The sequence below is a fragment of the Haliaeetus albicilla genome, chromosome 15, assembly GCF_947461875.1.
Source record: "Haliaeetus albicilla chromosome 15, bHalAlb1.1, whole genome shotgun sequence".
NCBI classification, from domain to species: domain Eukaryota; kingdom Metazoa; phylum Chordata; class Aves; order Accipitriformes; family Accipitridae; genus Haliaeetus; species Haliaeetus albicilla.
In genome coordinates, this window is record NC_091497.1 from 8,881,152 (window position 1) to 8,905,685 (window position 24,534).

A 24,534-nucleotide genomic window follows, 5' to 3' on the forward strand; every position below is an offset into this window, starting at 1 on the left:
CTACTGCTACAGTACACATTAATGATTTAGCAACGTAAAACTGGTGAGTGTTGGTTATGAAAGAATGCTAACAAACCTGGGCAGAAATGCGTGTCCTTTGTACCGCTTACCATGAGAAAGCGATACTTAGGTGCTACAGTTACGTTAATAGCAAAATTAAAATTTTATTTTCAAATTGTTGGGTTCAATGCCAAAGTAAGAGGATAATGTTACCTGTTGACTTACGGGGCAATCTGGAAAAGATTAAGAGACAACATCTTATGCTTCCTATTTACACTTAGATTAACTATGAATTCATTTTATGAATTGTTGTACGGTATATTTATAAGGTGAAATTAAGATACCATTTACCTTAATACTGACCGATTGAAGTCAGAGGGACTACAGGAAGTAAGAAAATACTTCTGGAGAATAAAACAAATGGAGTGCCTCTTCTGAAGGTCACATACAGGTTTTTCTGCGTAGATTAAAACTTTTATCATGACGGATCATAAACTGTAAAGCAGTTCTTGTGTCTATCAGAAAATTCTATTTTATGTGTGAATTTCATGTCTTATACATGAGGACAGATAGAGCTCTTCTACGGCATTATTGGAGACTTATCAAAACCAGGGTGCTTTTTTCTTGAGAAGATGAAAAGTACAGAGATAAGCAGGGAAATAAAGACTGAAGTTTTAACCAATAATATTTTTGTGTGGTTATCAGAGGAATGTAATAATTAATCTTTTAATCATTCTGAAGATTGTGTGAAATCATAATATCTCATCTTTTCCAGCCTCAACCTGCCATTCTTGATCTGAATTACAAACAATAAGAAAGGAGATGATTTAATGAGCAACTTTGTCATGTTGCCATTTTGCCTTAGTCAAAGGCAAATGTCTAGTTTTGCCTCTAAACTAAAATGGAATAGACTTATGTTTCAACTATGCTCGCAACCGAGGCAAACATGAATAGAAAAGTTAGGGCTATTTTAAAGGCAGAACCCCAGTGTCTTCACATTTTCATAAAGACATAATTAAATACACATTGTTAAGAATAAACAAACATTCATTTACTAGAAAATAAAATCCACGTTGCGAAGAAACACACATCTATGAAAATAAGTCTAGAATTTGACAAATACTAAACTAAATCCAGAAAGAAAGATTTCAGTCACAATGGCAATAGGTATGTTCTTATTATGAAGGAAAAAAGTCAGCATGATTTAATCATACTCAATAAATAGGCACTTCAATAAAGTATATATTTACACTGGCTTTCTGAATGCTAGGGCATCACAAAGTAGTATGGCTTTATTACAATGGATGGAAGATGGCAACTACTTAGAACCCAGTGCCAACATGGATTATAACAAATCCAGTGAGTATTTTGTTTTTCAATTATTCATAGAAAATTTAATCCTGATTAAGTATCCTTGGGCAGGAATTCATGGGTAGTTGATGACTGAAACCAACATTTATTTGAAATGCTTCTGTTAATTTAATCTGTGTATATGGCTTAATTATGATTGAATCCTCAATGTAACAGAAATGAATTATATCAGGATTAAAATTCTAGTACCACATCACCCATTCCATTTTCTTTGCCTTTTTTTCCCCCTTTAAAAGATGCAAGCCTGCTGTTTTAATTACCTTTATGTTGCTATGTCTTATAAATCTTAAATACTGTTTAGACCCTCATTACTGGATGAAATTTTTAGTTACATTTATTTTTTAAAAAAAAGGCAGATATAAACCCTATTTTCATTCCCATTAAAATTTTAACCAGTATGAACATTAGTTGCAAAAAAGGCTTTTCTTTTACACCAATAATAAAGGAAAGTTTCTTGCAGTCAGTTGTGAACATTTTACATGTATTTTCTAGAGGACTCTCCCTCTTTTGTTTCCCCTTCTTTTATGCTTATAGACAAAATGCATTTTCTCTAAAGCATGAAAATAAAAGAACTTGTACTCATCGTTACGCATCACACCAATTTCACGAACTGGCCTATTTCAGGCTTGTTTGAGCTTGTAGATGTTTTAAGAACTGCATTTTATAACACCTTCAAACCTAGTATTTATTGATATAAAGTAAGGACTTTTTTTTGTGTCTGTGAATGGGAGAGAAAAGATTCATTGTACTTTTCTGTGATACAGCTCAGCACCACATACTAGACATAAACAGTATTTATAAAATTATTCAAAAGATGGATTTTTTCACTCCACAATACTTCTAACAGACTAATCTAGGGACCTTGTCAGACCAAAGTTCTGTGAAGTGCTCTTATATTATCACTCAGTTTTCCAGTGAAACCAATGTATCACATATCTATGACAAAAATACCTGTATATTTAAGTCATTATTGCACATTTATTACATAACATATTCTTCCTAAATATCTCAGAAGTGATGTCGACTTTTATGTCCAGAGGATACTGTTAGTGGCAATGTCACTGATGACAGTGAAGATACTTCCCAATATAGACTATGAGATAGAAAAAGTCTGTAGAGGATAACCATGGAGATGCACTGACAGAGGATAACACCTATGGTAATAATCTAGAGACAAAAAAAAAAAAAGAGAGAAAAGGAAAAAGCAAGTGAAAAAACCTTTTAATACTGCTGCAGTTACAAAAGATTTGAACATGAATCTCAAGTCCAGGATTCAGACTCTCACACCTGGGTGTTTTTAAATCAGTAGATAGCCCTGGGCAAGTCACATAACCCTTCTGGCAGTCTCTGTTCTGGGGAATTTCAGACTTGCAATTCACCACCCATGCAGTTTCACAAGCAGAGGTGATGTTTAGATATTCTGTTCATACAACAAACAGAGTGGAAAAAAAAAGCCTGGAAACACTTTGCACTAGCACACTCCTGGAGCTGTGAGGATAGTGATTAATCAGCCTCACTTAGCCAGACCTCTTTTCAGTGCAAGTCTCTTAATCTGTAAAAGATTTGTAAGGCAGTATTTATCAAATGTATAAAGGTAACTACTGTTTCTGAGAAAGCAAAAGCCTAAGTTCACGTACAGAGAGTCTCTTAAAATACATGTTTTTCTTAAATAAATATGGTATTTATTGATCATGCATTTCTTTATTCTATTGAAGTGCATTTAAAGAAGGAAACACAGCTAAATTTTCATAATGTAGGAACTGCAGCGGCACACAATGGTTAAACTTGCTCAAATGCAAGAGCAGAGCAACTGTACTCTCCCTTCAGTAAGCTCAAAATCTCAAAATAATGCAAAAATTTTCTTTACTGATCCCATCTCTAGAGGTTGTCCTCCTGCCGTGATGATATTTTCATCAAGCAACAACAAAAAGTCTCTTTGTTAGTAGCTCTACAGAAGTCTTTTTTCTCCCTAGTTTTTTTCTTTTGTTTTAAAATCAAGTGTAGTATTTCATTTACTGCATATTTTTAGTGGAACCTTTTTCTTCCCCGTACATATCCTCTACACAAATAAAAACTCAATTTCCAAAAATATTTGCCTACAAAGGCACAGACAGTTAAAACCATAGAGAAAAGAAGCAAACTCTACCCTGGAATGAGGTAGTCAATCACCTGAGAATAGTAGTGCACTTTATCTGAACATGGCAGGCTCCACACACTAGTTCTCTAGTTCCTAATATGTTTAAGCAATCGAGAAACCAAGTGAGTCCACCTTTGTTTTTAACTGTTCAGAGCTTACAAACCAAACTACATATTTGGACCGATTTCTTAATCTAAAGAATACAGTTCAGCTACAGGTTCCTGACCTATTTAGCCACATAAAGCTTTTAAAGGATGAAGACTAAAAAGCAAACAACAACAACAAAAATCCACTGATTTATCTTTCTACTAGCTTTGTTAAAAGAATCCCCAAGGTGTTTTTAATTAAAAAACAAACAAGCAAACAATAAAACAAAACACCCCCCCCATTTTCCTTTGACTTAATCTCCCCCTCTCCCTCCCTTAACCTAGAAATGATTACCCGTAGATGATTCAAACCCTGTATGCCTTTGTAAAATATGACTCACATTAGCATCAATGAGAGCTGTGTGACTAAGACTTTTCAAGTTGCTTTGGGGTCATAAGATTAACAGCCTAAGAGCATGAGTTTGCTAACAAACACTGAACATGAAGAACAACTACTATTCAAATTCCACCTCTTTTATCTTGCCTGTACATACCTTTTCTCTTTGATATTCTCTGAATATTACAGCAATGGTTGCAAGACATGGGTGGCACAAAAACCAGAGAATGCAGGCCTGAAAGAGAAGATGAGTATAAGTTATAAAATGACTACATGCCAGCTTAGAAGAAAGAGATGACAGTTAGAGGAACTGCATTTACATTTCTGTCTATTTTATGAAGCCATTGTTTAATTTTCAATCAACAGAACGAAAACCACACAATGAAAGGTGGGATTTCTGTTTAAAAAAAGCTCTATACTCCTTGTCAAATTAAAATGACTACTCAGAGTATGATGACAGGGTGCAATTTAATCAAATCAGACACTCAAACATTAACTTTCTTATGGAGGAAAAGTTTAGTGCTTCAGTCAACTGCACGCCACAATTATGTTTATAGCAGAAGGGATCAGTTTCCCTGATGTAACCCATACTTTGGCAAAGGTGATATAGAACTCCCTTTTCAGCGTGCTCCTCTCCACTGTGATGATCTGGTAAAGACCAGCAGCCAGTGACAAAGCGAGGCAAACTCTGAGGCCAATAAGCAGTCCGCTTGCTAAGCCATGGTATGAATGGTAGCTGTGGTGATTTGTATCTTCAAACTGTTCCCAAATTAATAAAAAGCTCTGGAAAAGAACAACAACAGCAAAGTACATTTAGAGTAAACAAGGTTACACTAAACCTCAACTAATCTTCCCATCACAGATTAAATTATCCGCACAACTGGTCATGCTCCACTCTGCTTATTGGAGGCCACCATGTTACACAAAAGACCCTAGCCCGAACTGCCTTTTGGCACTACCTATTACTCCAAGTGCAACTGGCAGGAACAGAGTCTCACTTCTTGCATTCTATAACTTTTAGAAAGTTAGACAAGTTAAAGTTTCCCCTAATTTGGATGGAAGGAATGTGCCACCTTAGCATAAGATCCAAAATAATCATCTAGTTAAACAGTCGGCCTGCTCAGCAGGAAGCCCACTGAAATGATTCCACAGAGCTACAGGGAGGTGTCTCCCTCCACTTGGGATCCACAACCTGTAAAGCTTGTTTCAAAGGCAGGCGACTACGCCTTTTCTTTCAAAATCCTAACAGGATTCACTTTTCTTTTCAAAGATGGGGAAGTAAGAGGGTGGTGCTGCTGCCCCTTTTATACAATAGCCTAAAGGCTCAAGCATTCACCCAGGTTGAACTTGGATCTCCCACAATTCCCTTCTTTGCCTAAAGGATATCCAACTCACATCTCCCACCTCCTTGGAGAGTGCCGCAACTGCCAGGCTATAGGCTGTTCTTGGGTGGGCCACTCTCCACCTCTTCTATTGAAGCTGTGCCATTGTGGAGAAAAGAATTCAACATCAGCTAGGTCAGAAACTGCGAGCGAGCCTGACTCTGCAAGCAACTGGCTCGGAAACCTCCTAGGGTCTAGGAATGGGAGCATGACAGGTTCCAAATGCCGTTCCAACATCTGGACAAATGCTCCAGCCAACACATAAAGATAATAATCCTCCGTAGCTCTCAGCACTGTATCCATTTACTGCAGAATCCAATTTTGTAGGAGCACTGTGAGAAAGAATATTGATGGATTCTCCAAGGAAAAACAGACTAAGTGCCTAGTCTGCGAATCTTAGTTGGGTAGAAGGCAGGCGCCTACTTGTTGCATAAAAAATGGATCTTGCTGAAGAGTACCTTTTTAAGACTTTGGGAATGTTAACGTTATAAATTAGAATACCCATGAAGTTTAGACTCCCCCAGCATCATGTAGCAGCTAAATGGCATTTTTAAGACCTGAATATACGCTGGAATCCAGTCCACCTACTGCACACATCTAACTTGCACTTACACTTCAGATGTCTAATGAAGCAGGCTTTCTGAAGAAAGGTAGGCAAATTTGATTTATATGAGTGAGGTAGCTCTGAAGGCCTTCAGAAGCAGACATTGTATGCCTCAATTTAGAAATCTAAATTAGTCAGATTCCTTTCTGAACACATTCAAAGGCTCTCTCACTACATTAACTACATAAAAACAAAAAGGTTATGGATATTAACTTAAAAAAAAAAGTGTAATCCACCTGTGTCTTCCAAAGATGGGTGTCCTTGAGTCTCATCAGTCAAGACAGTATCATCTTCGCTTAGAATATCCTCAGAGAGTACTCTTGCTCTTTTGCCCTCCCTTACCTAGGCCATGACACAGCAAGCATGACTGGTGTCATTTCAGTCACTCCTCAACTACCTGGATGGAAAATGGAAGGATGGGAGAGGGACAGACGTCTTGAACATCACTGATTACCAGCAAACAATCTGAACAATTGGCTTCAAATGTTCCCACCATAACACTCTATTTCTGACTAACTCCAAGCAAACATCTTCAAATGATCTAATTACTTGACTGAGAATTCTGTCAAGGAGTAAGACTGAAATAAGGCTAAAAGGCTCCTGAAACCCTGAGCTACAGCACAGTGTTTGGTAAAGTTGTGTCTACAGCACTAGTTTTGGAATGAAATTGATGAATTCCTATCACAGAAGTTACTTCAGTCCAGGTAAAACATGCTCACACAACAAATAATGGTTCTACCAGTTACAGAATCACTGCAGTCTTGTACAGAGCATTTTCCCTTTTGATATTTACACTTGGGAATAGCAAAAGTATTTAACTTCCCTGGACTGGACATACACTATCTGAGAAAATAAAAATCCCAACCACCTCCTATTCCACCTCAGGAATCTTCCTGACTAAATCATGCATCTGGGGGGAAGAAATACAGGCTGATGAAGATGAAACTGTAATATTGCTTTAAGAAGAAACTTTAGGTAGATCCCAGGGATAGCGTAACCTTAAAGAACAGAACTCATGAGGATTTGAATTTTCCTTAACCTACACCAATAGTAACAGCAATGAAGGAAGCCACTTTCATGAGAAGATGACAAAGAGCTGGAGTAAAGGAATTATGAGAACAAAGTCCAAATCCTCATGGGAAAATAGTCTCTGACAGCACAGTATGCTCTGGACTAGCCCTTTAAAGAGTGTAAACTGTGTAAACAACACAGGAAAAAGTTGATCAAAGACTGTGTGTAGTGACAGCAATGCAAGATCACAGAATTCCAGCTTCCTTCAGTTTCATTAGATTATTCCAAAATAAGCAGAAGGCAGAGGCATTAGAGGCAGAGATGGAACTATCAGTGCAACACACTGGAAACTCGGACAAGATGAACGTGTGTCACTGCTCCTCCTGTGAGCTGGGACTGTTCTCACTCACCAGAGAAAAGCAGGATTCTCTAACAGAGAAATCTGTGCTATGGAGTGTTTCTAGGTTACAATGGATTAGGCAATCTGTTCTCAATGAAGGAAGAGTTTCCATAGACAAGCATGATCTTGAAGTCAAAATTTCTTTGGCTGGCTATGCCTGAGAAATTAAGGTCAATAAGCCCTGAAGTCCTTTACCTTGACCACAGAAAGCCGTATGTCAGCTCACTTAGCTGCAATATCAGGAACACCAACCTGCTGAAGTGGATATCGGAGACATTTTTTTGTTGGCAGTAAAAGCAGAACTATGTTTGAACTCTGAGAAGAAATCAGCGGGGGAATTCTAGTTATCCAGAAGAACAACTCTGCTTGGACTGTAAACAAAAGAACTGGATGAGCTAGGTAGCTGAAGAGCTGACTTGCACTAGCTATGTCCAACACCAAGTCACAACTGCTTCTTCGTAAAGTAAAGGAGAATGACCATCTCCTTTTTTACACAATACACTGTTCAAAATGCCTGACTTCATCTGCACATACTTCTGTCCTACCTTGGTTCACAGTGGACACCAACCACTGTCCAGTACTGGTCTTCCTCTTCAAATGCTAGAAGAATGTTTGCCACGGACATCATCCTGATATTCCAGATATACAAGTTGAACCTCCACATCCATACAATGAAGAACCAGACACTCTTCTTTTTTGTCATGAGGATACAATTATGGTAGAACCCCTCCTCCCCTTCGCTATGCCAACACTGACTTTATGGCAAGCCAAGATAACATATCAATCTCCAGTGAAGGCAGGTTCTCATGGGACAGATCATCTCTGAGAGGCAAGAGGAAGAGGGAAGCAAAAGGGAAATCAGAAGTAGCAGCAAGGCAAAGTGGATTAACTAGCTGCTTCTAAACATATCTAGTGCTTGGGTATCTGATGTCATGCAATGCCAGTACAGTAAAAAATGGTTTAGATCTAAGGTCAGACGTAGAGCTCATTCTGAGCACACCTTTGGGGTGTACCTAAGAACCCCTGTGAAGTGTGACATCTAATGCAGTAAGATTCTATGTCATTTTCATCAGGTTCAAAGTGATCAGCTGTCTTTCCAGAATCATTGCCTCTACTCCAATCAGCCCTGAAAGCTGAAACTGCTCAGGTCTGGGTGATGGGAAAGGCCTGCCATCAATAAAGTTTTGGACAAGGTTTGTGTCTCAGCAGCAGAGAGCAGAATCTTTAATGAATACAGAGCAGCCTGGGAATCTTTTGTTCTGAGGCTGAAATAAAGAACAAGTTAAGGCAAAGGGAGACGCTGAATTGCAGACCTGTCCACCCTTTGAGATGCTACCTCTTTGCAGCTGCAAAGACAACACGAGATTTGCTGACTAGAAGGCTGTGTCCACCCTATACTGACGGTAACCTGTAAACACAGCCCGGGAAATTGCTGGTGTTTCTGAAAGAACAAAAAGAAAGAATCCATAGCATCAGTACAAAGAGGAGAAAACCCCCTGAAAAATTGCTGAGTAATTTGAAATAGTAGCAGGCAAGCAGGGTCAGATAGTTTGCCAGTCAAAATTGCAGTTAAGTTGAAGACCAACGTATTTTCCCAGGCTGTCCACTTGCGTGACTTCCCTGAAGATGAGATGAGGACAGGTAGTATAGAATGTCAATAAAACTAACATGGTTCAATATCTATCTGCTGTGTTAGGGTAATGCATGTGGTTTCCAGCACCCTCCACAGCAAGTCCTCAGAACATCTCTGTTATCCACATAAGTCTGTCCAACCTCTGGCATGGGAGGAAGCTGGCTCTCCCATAAGAATCTCTGGGAAAGAGCAGGACAGAAAGGAGGTTATTGTAGGTTTTTAATCATTAAAAGTGATCACTGATTGCCCTGTTACAGCAGGTCCAACAGCCATGTCAATCTAGACAGACCAATGAACAACAGACCAATCTAGAGAATGTAGTCTTGAGCTCACCACCTTTAACAGAGGCAATGAGCTCAGGGGATCAGTATCGAGACCGCAACAGTTGCATTCTGTACTAAGGAGAAGAAATCTGGCAGTAGGTATAGTTTGTATGTACTGAACCATGAGACGGAAAACATCCTCTCCAGAAGTGGCAAGGATACTCTTGGTGTCAGGGAACTTTTGCTGGAGACAACAGACACTGAGATGGGGGTGCAAAACCACCAGGCAATGACATACTGATATCCATATTCTGTTCCTACAAGACTCCTGCCAAACCTGACATTCCCAACGTTACCAGGAGAGATGTGGTAGAGCTGTGCGTTCATGGTGAAAAGTGAGATAGCCAACCTTGTGCCAATGCTCCAGTGGTGCTCAAAGAGCTAACACAAATGTGTAATGGACCAGTACTGGGGGAAGCAGCATATATGTATGATACCTGCCCTGATTTTTACAAGTAACAACCAAAAAAAGATCAAGCTGATGACACAGAGTGTCCTTTCTATGTATAGTAAAAAGGAATCAACAACAAAAAACTTTCCAGTCTCAAGTGACAGAGTACTAACACACCCATACGTATGTACAAGTGGAGAGGCATGAATAAAATTAATAGTTTAGAAGTCTTCTTTACTACCAGCATGTAAAATTTCTGGTGCTAGACGGGTGTCGAAGGAAGGTGGAATGAACCTATCTTTGAATTTCAACAGTCCCATTGACCTTAATAGCCTTTGGTTTATATTCTTAATTAGCAAGAAATGTCAGCTCCCAGCTACTCTTAATGTTTGAGCAGTCCACTGATTTAGTTTGGAAGCAGCACTAATTACAGATACTACTCAAATGCCACAAAATCTTCAGTATAATCTCTTCCTCATTACTGTCTCCAGTTTCTCCCTGCTCTTCTCTTTCTCAATGGCTTTCAGATTCTCTTGTCTTTATGGTGTGATTTAAAAAAATTTGTTTACAAAAGGCACCACCAGGGTTGGATGATCTCCATTACAATTTACTTTTAAGTTACTGGTTTACTTGACTTTCTAATTTATACTAATGGAAAATATTTGAATGAAATTATGTGTCAGACCATTTGTATACTTGCAAGACCAATCCTGCACATGAACCTTTCAAGAATTCCCTCATATTGATTAAAAAGACCATTAGACATCCTATTTGAGTGGTTCTAAGAGGAGGACACCAAGGATTTCAACTTTTTTTGGTGACAGAAATTTCAAAGAATTTCTCACAACAGCTTTTCTCGTCTCTCCTCTCATGCTGCTTGTTGTCACCCCCCATAATGTAGTTCACAACCCCTCAGTTGTACTGATTACAACTATTTATGGGACCATCTTATAAATCAGATCAGTAAAATGACTGTGCTGGCTGAAATATCTTAAATACCTCCTGCTCCCCCCCAGTCTAGATCATTCCACTGATCTGGTTTACAGTATAATGCTACAAACAATTGGCACAACCAGGAGTTTGGAAAACTGTGGGAACTTCTTAAGTGGTTTTACTGCTGAACAAAAACATACTGTGGAGCTACACCTTAAATTGTTAAAGTAAAGAGAAGGTGTTGTTACCTATTAGACATACTGGGTGCACATTATGGTGTGGTTTTTTTTTTTTTCCAGTCTTGATACTCCCTCCCTCATAAAATATTGAAATTAGTTGGTTCACGGTTCTGTCATACCTAATAGCAGCTGTATATTTCAGTATAAGAATGAATAGAAAATACAAACCTGTGTAACAACAACTACTACAGCAATGCCAGTAGATGTTGGAGTGGAATCCCACTGAAGAGGTCTGCCATGAGATTTCTTCATTCTGCCTATTGTCCAACCCATACACAGACTCAACAATAAATATAGCATTTGTATCTGTGAGACTATGTCACACACTATTAAAAACAAAAGAAAAAATAAATAGTCACAACAAAAATACAGTTTTTTTCTAAAGCAAAGAGAAATGTTTGATATACCTACAAATGAAGGGTGGGCATTTACGCCTCTGTATGACCTTTCATCATAATTTTGGTGATAGTTTGACTAGCTGAGGTTGCTTTGCCACAAAATGTGGGTATTTTGAGTCGTTTCCAGTGACCAAACAGATCACTACCAGCTTTCCTCTAGTTATGCTGCAGTGCTGCAATAACACGAGCACAGCACCACATCCTCCCAAATCCCACTCTTGTGTCAAAGAAGTCTGGGCTCAGGAGTCCATCTGCATAATAGGCTTATAAATGCTAAAGAACTAAAATCATATGTATGTTAATCATGCTGCAAATACAAAAAATGATGAAACGCACTCCTTCCTTTTCTATGAAAAACTTTTGTTCAAAAATCAGATAGTTGCATTGTACTTTAAATTAATTGCACTTTGTCTTAAGGATGCAGTAGCTTGCCACAGAAAGCACAAATATTTAGGACAAATTCCACTCTCAGATACTTAAAGGGGAAAATATAATGAATAACCCTAACACAGACTTCATTTAGAGCAAACACTTGCCTGTATTTCATTTTATTAAATGCAAACTACCTTTGCCTCATTTTTGCTATGTCCATTTTTTTTTTTCTCTGTTTGGGAACAATTAACACATACGCCATAAAGTTACATTCTTAATCAGCGTCTCAAACCTGTGTTTGAAGCTGTACCTGAATAAAGAAGACTTAAAGCTAGAATATATTAAAGCCTGTAGAAAGAACTGAAGATTTCTTTCTGGGTGACTGTTAGCTTTAGACCTGATAAGTTTTTGACTGAAACTTATTGAACAATTTTTAAGTTGGTGCTTGGACTTGAGAGTAAACTGTCTCATTGTAGTGGGGTAGCAGAGCTGTACAAGAAAAAATGATTCTTGTATTATGTAAATTGTGAATTTGGTTCAGAAACTAGAGATTGGGCACTACACACAACAATGCTTTCTTTTCCACTTGACTAAAATTTAAGTTCAATTAAATTTGCTCCTTATCTGTAATTTTCACTTACACTATCAGGTACAAGAAAAATATTTCTATGTCACAAAAGCAAACATCTATTTTTATACAAATTTTACAAGGCTAGCTATGGAGACATAGTACTCCCTAGAAAAAACTGTTACGTGAACCCAAGGCATGCCAAACCAGTGTCACAAATCCAAGCTAGAGGAAATGACTGAACAGATGTGGATGTTCTAGAGAGCATTTTATTTTCTGTCACTCCTTAAGATAGCTTGCTCTATAAGTTATAGCCAGACATCATCTCTCAGTCACATCTTCGATATAGATATTGCTGTGCTTCAGTGTGGCAACAATTCAAATGGATTCCCAGACAAAATGGTGTAAGATAAAAATTCAGTACTGGTGTTAACCTTTGACATCTCACACACCTTGCCAGAAAGCAAGAAGGTCAAGAGAAATTTCTAAAATTACAATAATCACATGATATCCAGGGTCAGTGTAAACTCACATGCTACCAAGCTGATACCATATCTGTCTGATTTCATCACTATTCATCTTTTTTGGCTGTTGCAACAGGCATAATAATACTCTCTGACTTTTCACATTTTGATCTTACCAAAACTTAAAAGATCACTATTTGTGATGCTTTTGAGCGTCAGCATTATTGGCGTGATTTATACAATTAACTTAGGTAATAAATTAGACTGAGGGTCAGGTCTTTATACACGGTGAAGAATAAATGGTGATAGGAAAAGAATAATTGCTTGGGATAGCATCTGAACAGGCTTCTAGAAAGAAATTCTGGCCTCACTGCCAGTCAATAGAAATTTTACCATTTACTTTTAACTCAGATTTCTGTTCTGATGTAGGAAAAAATGGTAGCACCTTCCACCTTCAAACTATACTACTTGCTATCAGCCATTCTTCAGAATTGTAATTGACACTGAAGCTGTCCACATTTCTATTACTTCTGGTCTTTTACTGTTTTGGGAACCATGAACCTTAAAAACAGTAGGAAAGGAAAACTCTCTTAGCTCAATTTAAGAAATTCAGCTATTGATTCAAAAAATATTTTATTCTCAACAAACTTTGCTTTAAGCAAATAAAAGTGGTCTCTTCACTACAGTTCATACACAGAGAATCTAACATGCAGCTACTCTCTCTGAAGTTCTGGCTGGGTAGTTAACACTGGGTTTCTCACTGGGGAAGAGTTATGACTACCTTCATGTTCTCTATTTAATTTCATTTCAGGAGATGAGAGGGAAAGTTTAATAATACAGTTGCTGGAGAGGCTGTAAGGACTTGCTAACTCACATGGTTAAAACAAGAAAGAAGCAATTACTGTGGTGCCAAGTGCCATCAAGAGGCTGTTAATTCCAACTGCAAGCTTCTAAATGAACTCTAGGAAGAGAAGTATTTTTCTGTACAGGCTGTTACTCTCCAACACTATCCCACTACCACAGTACTACTTTTTTGAGGTGCTTCAAGCCAATCAAAAGGCAATGTATTTGCTTAGAAAGAACCCCCCAATGCTTCAAATGTGAACTAGAGAAAAGAAACCCCCAACGACAATGTTCAACCCTGAAGAATCCAGGAGTAAGTTAGCGCATTTTGGGAAGAGATGTTACAGGAATTCAGCTCCAGTGAGAACTCAGAATATCTATACAGAGTGGAGAAAAATGCTTTGTTAACATCAACTCTTTACATAAGCATTTTTTGCATCACTCTAATCATATCACTTGTGCTGTAAAACACTTACTATTTCATTATAATAAATGTTAAATCTGCTAGTGAAGTGACACACTCCATAAAATGTCATTAAGTTTCCTAAAAAGCTTTGCTACTCTAAATAATGCAAACTCCACAAAACCCTTCAATGTATTAAAACATCTACTCATGTGATAGGCATGTATTTAAGTGTTTGTAGGAAGGAAGCTTCAGACAAGAAAATCCTTTAAAAAATCCTAAACAATATCACAATTGTGTAACTTTAAATACAGTTATTGTAAACATCCAGAATAAAACCTGTTTTTCAGAACAGCAACTTCTAGTATTTTATATTAAAAATCCAGTGATATGGTCCAAGATCATAATACAGTCCAGCAACAGCATTCGCTGACGTATTATGCAGATTAATGCGTAGGAATACGTAGGAAACAGTAGACAAGCATACTCACATTCTGCCAGACTTCCCATAAAAGGTGCTCCTATTCCATCTTTAGAATAACTGATGAAACAATAAAAAGATGTTATTTAAGTGAGTGAGCCTTAATTGTATGTTCTCTCTTAAAAGTACATTTAGGCAATGATGTAGTTCTAAAAAGTCAGTCCTATGTTTTGTCACAATCACCACAGGAAAGATGATGTACTGATCTTTACAACACAATGTTCTTCAACTCTTAAGACTGAAAGCAAAAATAAGCAAAGATACCTTGAGAAATGCAGGTAGTTGGCAAAAGCTGAACCAGCCTGCAACAGTAATGCAATTGTCAACACCTTTAATACAGTATGCATAGGTCCACGCTTCTTAATTGTTTGCCATAGGGATTGTGCATATATGCAAGCAGTTACAAAGTATGCTAGGACAAGCAGGAAAAAGAATTCATGTAATCCTGTGAAAAAAAGAAATACAGCTTAGTTCTTATAAAAAAAAAAAGTTGCCACTAGCAGTAAATAACAAAACACGGGTTTTTTTATATATAATCACTGGGAAGTACTTAGTAACTGTCACCCAAAAGTGGTAGTACAGATAAAATGAGTAAATCCTAGCCTATCTTATCCAAGAAAGTGTATTTTTCCAGAGCTGATTATTATTTGATCTGACAAAGCATTTCTTATTCAACAATACCTTTTCTGAGTGTAGGAGAGATTCTGTTCAAGTACGAATAACTATGTAGCAACTAGTGAAATAGTATAAAGTGGCATACAGTTTCTTCATAAACAGAAAATAATTGTAGCCCATTTGATCAGTCAGAAACATATTAAAGGACTTATTTTCACCTCTTCTTTTTGGCTTCAATTTTTAAAGGCACAACCTGAGATGAGAGAAACCCCAAACAGACTTCTGTTGAATCTATTTAACCACTGGGTGTCACTCTTCCTCCACATAAAGTAGTTAAACTCAAGCACAGTTGACTAAGACAGAAAACTTTTAGATAAAGAAAAATGGAAAGAAAAATAGCACAAGAACAGTAAGTTCATAGAGTGGATTTTTTTTCACCAATCTGAAAAAATGCCCAAAGTATTTGATATTATTTACAAAACAGAAGTACTCTAATTTTCAGCCTGGTAGGAGTCTGGTAAAATGCTTCCCTGAAGACCTGCATCCTGGAAATCTCTTCTGTTGTCCGGAAGCTTTGGAACCCATCATATGAGCTCCCAAAGGGTCAAAGCCAGTGAGCTCTATGCAAAAATGGGTAAACAGACATTTCTCACAGAAAATTTATGTTTTCCTTCTCCAACCCTCCTTGAAACCAAGTGGTGCCCGCAGAATCAGATTCTGAACAATGTTTTTCCTCCAGCAGGAAGACAACTCTGCTAAAAACTTCCAACCAGCTCCACCCAGAGATTAGAAACATAGCAATTACACACATTTCAATATCTAAGTTGAAAAACATTAGAACTGTATGAGTTCTGGACCGTTGCTAGTACAGTAACTTCTGTGGCTAAAATTAATACTTTTGGACATATATACAGTCAAATGGGAGAAGACAACCATAAGGTAATAAAGACTCATAAAACACCAATTTAGGGTCACTCTGCTTCTCTTGTGTACCTATACAAATGCATGATTTATGAACAACAAAAATAGCATTTTAGATCAAATATCTTTTTCTTTCACTCTTTATCTTTCTGCTTCAAAAGATACCCACTGAAGTTGGCAAGGGTCCTGTAGATAAGTTATTTCTCACCATGATGAGTGGGTACACATGGAAAACTCTTTAGGAAAATCAACTAGCTTTTAATAAACACTAAACTTTTAGGATGGAAAGCTCTTTCCAACCAAAGACAGATTGTGGATGACTGGCTTGAGACCAAAACAATTTAAGAGAAAGCTGCGCTGAAATACAACTATAAAAAAAACCAGAAGGTAATTTGCAACCTGTCTTTTTCAAGTTTCCTGACTTTCAAGTAACCTAGAGTTGACAGAGAAAATAAAACATATGTACCTTAATTTGAAATACCTAACTTCAAAGATCTTCAAAATGCTGTCTACCTGGTCAGCTGCCCTTAGAAATCCTAGATTGCACTGGTACCATGTCTTACGTAAAAAACCCCTGCTATATAAAATGATAAAAGATTACTTGCCACGGATCAGAAACCAGGCCTCCTCCCCTCTCAAGGCAAACATCTTAATTACAAGATTACAGTCTCAAGTTCCTTCCTGTACTTCCCTTACAGTCCATTTAATTTTGAGATCTCCTGTGTCAGGCCACAACTTTAGTAACTAAAGTGAAGGATGACCTAACTAGAACCATCTATAACTATGTAGTTTTTAGTCGCCTGAATGAAAGAACCAAGAAATGAAGCTGGACCTTTTCTCTGATACCCTGATGTTCCAAGCTGTGCACCTATGGAAAAATGACAAACATTATTCCCCAAAGATACATTAGGGGAAAAAAACAAACAAACAAACAAACAAAGGCACGAGATATTAAATCCTCCTCAGTTCTTTGAAAGCAGACACAGGCATGTAACTTCAGCATTCATGGCAGTGATGCAGGTTTTAATTCTGAATAAATAGACGTGTTGCTCTGCAACTGTGGAAGACATGGCATGTACAGCTCACCCTGTTTCCTACTTGTTAGATCTAAATACATGCATCCAACGCATTTTACACACCTCCTTACTCAACATGCAAGCTGGTCAGAGTTCTGCTTCCAAGTGCTCAAAGTCTTCCTACAAAACTAATATAGAGCCCAGATACCTCTCTAGGAGGTCTGTACACCACTTTTAAGGGCCACGTGATGTCTTATACTGCTTTGCCCATTGATTTAGCAAAAGAACGCTACTAGTGCTTTTTGAGAATAAGTAAATTAACCTAGAATTCACTTCTGGATACAAAATTCACCAAATAAAAGCTGCCAACTAAGTTTGGAGATTAAGAAGCACAGTTAAGAAGTTAAAGAGACAGGTAAGTCAATTTATAACCATTGAAAAATGGATGATTAACAGTGCTACTTTCTTACAGATTCTGCTAAATGTTCAGTGAATATTTCTTCCCTTCAAAAAGGGAGCTGCCTTTGTTCCCTCTATATCCTCTTGAGACGAAGAATGACAGCAGGGCATATGATTCTGAGCACAGCAATTAGGGTCATTCTGGGTATGTAGGTTAAATCTGTGTATGACGGCAGACTAAGCCTATCAGGCTCTTCCCTTACAACAGACCTAGGTTAGTGACACGTTGATGAGGCCTCCCAGAGCAGCGAAGCTAAGCGCTGCAATGAAGCACACATCAGGTTGGTTTGGATTGTCCAAAGCATACAGTTGTATGTAGGCGTTTCTTTAGCTGCTGTCTTGAGTCACTTCTAGAAGTTTTTCTTTGCACATTGAAAGATTTAAAATTGTATTTCTTACGTAAAATGAGATCAGGACTGACAAATAGCTAATCTGCGGCCTGCGACTAAGATACTTAGAAAGACCTAAACATTGAACTGAAATTGTACTGGCAAAATGTTTTATTGTGCAGGTACTTGTGTTGCACAGAATCAAGTTTTACACAGCTAAGGAATTTCATGAATTCATTAAAATCAGGGATTAAATTCACATTCAAGTGGAAGCTTACAATTTCAACATGGGAAAATCACCTATCAGCAAAGATCTTAACACTAACTTTCCTTGTGCGTCTATCCTTCCAGTTAGGCAAGTTTTGGAAAGTCAGGCTAGAGAAAGGGAATGTAATGCCAGAAAATGAATTAAAGTTTACTCTCCATGAAAAAGTAGAATATGAAATAGAAAAGACTCTGCTATCCATTCTCCGTACTTTTCCAAGCATAGTAAGTACCGATTTGTTTGGGTGATCAGATCCTTAACTTACAAATCTAATTTTAAGAAAAAGAATCTTACCAGATTCCCCTGCGCTAAAGTGATCTAATGGATTCCCTTCTGCATCTGGGTTTAGTAAGATCATTTCAAACTGAATATCCTCGGATTCAGAATAATTCTCCTCGCAGGTAAACTTGTCTACATAAAACACATACCATGTTTCCGGATAAGGAATCTGGGACACTGTCAGATTTTGCTCTGTGTGGTTCACAGTCACTTTGGAAGAAAACAAACAAACAAAAATAGAAGTAAATACTCGATTACTTTGTTTTTAGAAAACTCATCTTTGAATGATAAAATTTAAATCCACATAATCTTATACAGGTCATAAACTACATACAGTACAAAACAGTCTTGGTTTTGAAAACCAGCCATAAGATCAGAGACCAAACTTCCAACTTCATCTTTTGTTTCAAATAGGTGCAGGCAAGGGTTGGTGAGGAGATGCACTGCATTCCGTCTCTCAGCTTTTGGGTCTGCTGGGAGGGTTCCCTTCTGCCAGAAGCCAGTGACTGCAAACTGTCTCCTATGCTCAGCACATTCCTGTCCCCTAGTACAGTATTGATAGGACTAGGTATTCTGTATTAGCCAACAGATACTTCTGCAGTATGAAAAATACCTTTGTGAAATTTAATTCTACTCTGTTTTCAAAGATATTTAGAGCACCAAACAGGAACAGCCACACGTGAACTCAGTAAACAACAGTGTGCATGCTTTAAAGGTGCAACTTAGCATATTTTACAGCATCTTCCCCAAACAATAATAGACTGAATTTCGACTGACAGCTAAGTGCTGAGACCATTGTCTAATAAAACTGTATGTTTCAAATACGATTACATTTAAAACCAACTACGAAAGAGACAGACATTTCATATGCTCACTGATATTACTGCTATTTTTCCTAAAAGCAACTGTTAACAAAGCACAATCTCTCCAAAATAAACATATGCTGCAAATGAAATCTGTGGCTCTGCATGTTTGGGTGAAACTGCAGGAATTGTAAGTGCTGTCATACTGATTACTGAACTCGAGTGCTAATCAGCTCAACCATGAATGAAAGCCATCTCTGGAGAAGAAATAACAATATAATGACTGGACTGAAGATTAATTCACCTTAATAGTTTAAGATGACAACGGCTAAGGATGAGGGAAGAGAAAAATGTCATAAAAATCTACAAAACAAGCTAGTTTTTTTATGCAAAGGCCTTTCTAAAAAAGCTGCAAATGTACACACAAAACAACCCTTAGCAAACTCATTATCCCTAAATATTTTGTAGACAGAATTTAGAACTAATTTCTAACTTGAAGCCTACCTGTGAAAAACATTTATGTGATTTAAATAAACTTGTTTCAACTTCAAGAAGTTATTTTCTGTCCTCCGAAGGCATGAACTGATCAACACTAGGATCCAGGAAGAACGTGTGATATGTTTCTTTGCAGCAATTGTCATGAAGTACAAATTTGGACAACACACAAACCAGAAAAAAAAAAAAAAAGTGTTCTAATGCAGGCAGTTCATGTTGTGTAGGTAACGGTAAGTATGCATTCCACTCTGGAGCTACATATCTCATCAATCAAATATACAAAGTGAAACAGCTCCCTTCAAAAACCCCAAGATTTTTAAAAACACAAATTTAGGATTTCATATAGTACTTCATCCAAATGAAAGGCAAACTGCAGCTGAGAGGGTTGGCTTTATTCTCCATCTCGACTCTCAGCTGAGTTACGACACAGTGTTATTTGCATCAAGACGAAGGATCACACGGAGCATGTTTAATCAGTTTTCCATCAAATCTGCGAGCTAACTCACAGGAAATGAAGATAAAACAAAAATGTAATTGATTTTGCCCAAGATCAGCAAACAGATCCAACTCACCCTGTGGTCACATGATTCCTAAATGCAGTAGAAAACAGCAAGTACACTGCTGAGACAGACAGGAGTGATGGGCCAAATGCTAGTCATTTCAGCAGCACTTAAAGTTCAGCTCAGATCAAGTGTAAGGGAACTATGTCCTTAGAAGTGACATCTGTGTAAGATTTTGTTATGACAGTGTTCCAGGAGATCAATTTGTTACTCTAGGGATTCTGGCTGCACAGAGGAAATGTATTTAAAAAAGAAGCTGTATTCACTTAAGATATATTTGAATGAAGTTTCTAATATTAATATCTTAAAGGAAAATTTATGCTTTAAGTAGGTTTTGTAGTATTACAATCAATAAATGGTGCAAAAATTATTATTCCAGTATGTTTGTCTTCCAGTTACATAACTGAATGCTTCAGTGTTTTACTGTTCTTTTACATTTAGATGGATACTCAAGCTAAGCTTTAACCTGATTAGCTCATCTTTGATACCATATTAAAAATTTTCTAACGTATTTTGTACATCGAAGTGTGACAGGTTTGTGCTTTCATGAAAATTAAAATATAATTTTATTTTTGTTTTCTCATCTTTGAAAACTGCCATTTCCATGGAACTGCAGAACAGGAGCCTCCTGACAAATGAGAAATGTTCCTTCATAAACAAAAGACAACAAGATAACCTACATATTCTGTACTGGTATAATTCTTAGCTCAAATATGAAAAACATTTGAATGTGAGGTTCAGTGATGAATACCAAATTACAAAATTAAAGCATGAAAGAACATTAAATGATAATACAGGCAAGTTATAAAGTAAGGCAGCATAACCCAGATTAATTTTCGCAGATGACCTTAAAAAAACTAATGATTATGAGGTTGTGAAAGAAAAAAAAAAGAACAGAGAAAAAAGCTTTGCAGGTAAAAAATTACCCTTCTGCTGTGTACTTGGGCTACATACTCCCACCTCACAAGCATTCACTTCAGAAGTTTAGAGGTAACTGCAGCAGACTCCATCAGTTTGCCTCTAATTTTTTTCACTCCACCGCAATAAAAGTCACAATTCAAACTGTACCTTTGACTGTCCCAAACATTTAGATTCTCAAGTTCTTCAGTTTCATATTACAATGGTATTCTTTGCAAATTCTTTCAAATACTCAACATGATCTCTTTTATGGAAAAGTTTGAGGATAAAAAAAAAAAAAAAGGACTTTTACTCCAAGCAGAGTTAGAGAAAATCTGAATGACTAAATGAAAACTTCAGCCAAACATGTACCCTTTCTGAGCTGTGTAGAAGTGAGAGCAAGAGACTAGAACTGGTCAGAAAGTTTGGCTGTTAGTATTAAAGTTATTATTTGTCAAGGATTGTTCATTTTCCAGCAGCATACTAAATCACAATTTGCAAACAAAGTCTTCTGAAGTGATGCAAACAAAGCAATTTTATTTCCTTGTAATAATTTTTAATTACAGAAGGCCAAAGTCCTGCTTTTACTTAGGTTGATGCAAAGTCCAAATTCATGGAAATAAATATTCTAAATACACAGATAACAGGGTTCTAAATACACAGATAACTTAATTTGTAAGGAGGGAAAGAAGTAGCAACTTACTTGTCAGCTGAGCTTTAGAGAACTTCTCTGTACAGCTGTGATCTTGGATACTGTTCTGCAGCTTCTGCCATTCCTGTGCTTGAAATAGGTGAAGTCTAGCTGCTTTTGTCACAGCTACTGCTACGTTCTTGATTCTGACACACAGAACAGCATGGTCACCTTGATATTTAAAAAATAAAATCAACTACTCTGCCTTGATGTCAGTTACAAACAAAAAGCTAGCACGGAGTAGATTTTTTTTATAAGTAGCAGCTTCCCTTTATTTCTTAAACTTCTACCCCTACTTCCCATAAAAGTCTTTACACTCTTTCAGAAACAATTTCTAGACATCTCATTAACACAATACTGCATGCACGATTCTCTATGATGGTACTTAAACCTTCACCACAATCCAAATGTCATTAACCACCTCTACCACAAACAGCCTTCCCTCCCCCCTCTTTTTTTTTTTTTTTTAAACAAACTTCCAGATAACCTTTTTCTGTCCTTCCTCCCACCCCAAATTTTATTTTCTCAAGCTCAAGTGAAGACAGTGCCTCAATCAGTCTCAATAACTGGTTCAAAGTCTAGTATTTTATGACCTTTGTAGCATGATTATGAGCATCATAGGGTAGCTCTTGAGTCTAATACCAGAAGAACTTATGTAAATGGACCTTCATGTTATGGACTGATTAGAGCTAAAATAGTTAGTTATAGATGACAGACGTCAAACAATACAAAGAAAATCAAACTTTTCAAAAGTGTTCTCTAATGTGTCAGTCTACCTATAGGCTGCATCCTGACAGACTCATTCGAATTTAAGCAAGCTTTGTATGTTTTTTATACTGTCAGAGCAATCTTCTCTCCCACCTAACCTAGGCACCAGCTGGATGTGTCAATAGATTACTACCAGCTTCAAATAAGGCTCTGCCAGGAAGACTTGCCTGTTCAGAGCCAGCTGCGAGATAGCGGTCCTGCAATAAAACCTCAAAAAAGGTGATCTCCTGGCATCTGTAAAATGTTATATGGACTATAGTTTACCCAAGTTACTAACAAAATATTTTGAAAAAATAACAGAAGGTTCTAAAAACAAAACAAAAAAAGCCCATATGGCTTTGCTAAGACCCCAAATACATAGTTTTGGGTATTCATGCAGAAAGAGAAATATTTCTAAGGAAATATGCAACATCGACTTGTAGAATAAATTATATCAGCACACCTAAACCACTCATCTTGAAGCTTAATGTTCTTTTCTCAGACTAAGCAGTGCACTTTTTCCCCTTTAGATCTATTCAGAGCGCTTCTACAATTATCTTCCAGGACACTAATAATTAACTGCTTTCAAGACACTCCATGAGCTATCCCCACGCTATCTATCACCTCTCATTCAGCACTAGAAGGTCACATTCTAACTCTTCTTGGCTTATGTCACGTTTTCCTTCATCCCACTAGATTTTTTTTTCTTGCAAACATTTTTGTTTTTTTCTCACACTGCTCCTCCAGCCCGGGAAGAAGCCTGTGTAAGTAGTATCTTCATGGCTGCCTTTTTATGCATGCCACAGAACTCTTCTGCCATGAAGATACCTGGGAAAGAAAACGGTCTAAGCTTCCGAAATGCTGAGCATATAGGGAAAGTATATAGGAAAAGCACGCCGACCAGCAGTGCTTGCATGTATCTGTTTTTGCAAAGTAAAACTTCTGCAGCAAGGAGAGTCGCTTCCAACCTGTACTTCTGCAGCGACCATTCTAACAGGTTTCTAGCCCGTCGCCAGGCCTCTTCACTAACAGTCAGGAATCATTACCGCCAAGGAGTTAATACGGCGGGAAAGAAAAGCCCCCGGGAACGATCCGGTGAGAGCGTCCATCCCGCTGCCCGGTGCCACTAGAACCACCCGGGGCTGCGCGACAGCCACGCGCAACGCCGAAGCCGCGCTCCCGTGCGGTGGGAGACGCCGGGGTTTGGGGAGGAGGGATGCGTGGCCCAGGCAAAACGCCTCTGCCGCTCCCCGCCACGTCAGGCCGTGGCACGCGCAGGCAGGCGCAGCACCCGCCGCCACGCCGCTCCGTTCTCTGCCCAACGCCGAGGCCGCCCCGCCACTCCGAGGGGCTCCTACCGACTCCTCCGACTTCCACCGCCCCCGCTTCTGGCCGAGCTCCCCGCCGCCCCGGCCCCTCAGGCCGCCGCCCGAACGGCTGCCCCGCGCGCCGCTCTGAGGCGCCCCAACGGCTCCGACCCCCCTCCGCCCCGTTTCAGGACGGCGGACGCGGCCGGGCCGCGGGGCTCCGTCCGTCCCTCCCTCCCTTCCCCTTCTTTCCCCTCCCTCAGGCACCCACCGTGGAACTGGAACCGCGCCACGGGCCGCCAGGGCTCCAGCCGGGCGGAGGCGCTGGCGAAGCCGCCCCGCAGCGTCTTGCCCCCGGCGCCCCACCAGCCGGCGGCGCACAGGAGCCACAGCAGCCGCCACCTCATCCTCGGGACCCGCCGCCGGCGGCGGCCGCCGCCGCTGCCCTCCTCTTCCCGCCCCCCCCTCGGTTCGCGCCGCCGCCTCACGTGACACCCCCCCCCCCCCCCGGTTACAAGCGGGCGCGGGACAGCGGGACAGGCGAGCGGGCGGGCAGGAGCGGAAAGAGAGCCAATGGGAGACGCGCGCCCGCCCCCGGGGGGCGTGGCCGAGGCGGCCGGCCCCTCCCCTGCCACCCTGCTCTGCGCGTCCCCTGCTGCAACGTGTCCGTTGCTGGGTTCGGCCGTAAGTTGAGACCCCCCCCGGTGTCGTAAA

At 39.0% G+C, this 24,534-nt stretch overlaps 1 protein-coding gene across 1 annotated transcript; it reads right to left on the reverse strand.

Annotated features, from left to right (window-relative positions):
* Nucleotides 1–139: 139 nt before the first annotated feature.
* GPR180 (G protein-coupled receptor 180) lies at nucleotides 140–24,276 on the reverse strand. Its single transcript, XM_069802465.1, has 9 exons — nucleotides 24,092–24,276; nucleotides 21,779–21,937; nucleotides 18,336–18,530; nucleotides 14,701–14,881; nucleotides 14,447–14,496; nucleotides 11,076–11,233; nucleotides 4,583–4,774; nucleotides 4,149–4,226; nucleotides 140–2,538 (listed from the first exon to the last, which is right to left on the reverse strand). Exons 1-9 carry the CDS (start codon nucleotides 24,225–24,227, stop codon nucleotides 2,380–2,382), a joined length of 1,308 nt encoding a protein of 435 aa, XP_069658566.1. The 5' UTR covers nucleotides 24,228–24,276; the 3' UTR covers nucleotides 140–2,379.
* Nucleotides 24,277–24,534: the final 258 nt, after the last annotated feature.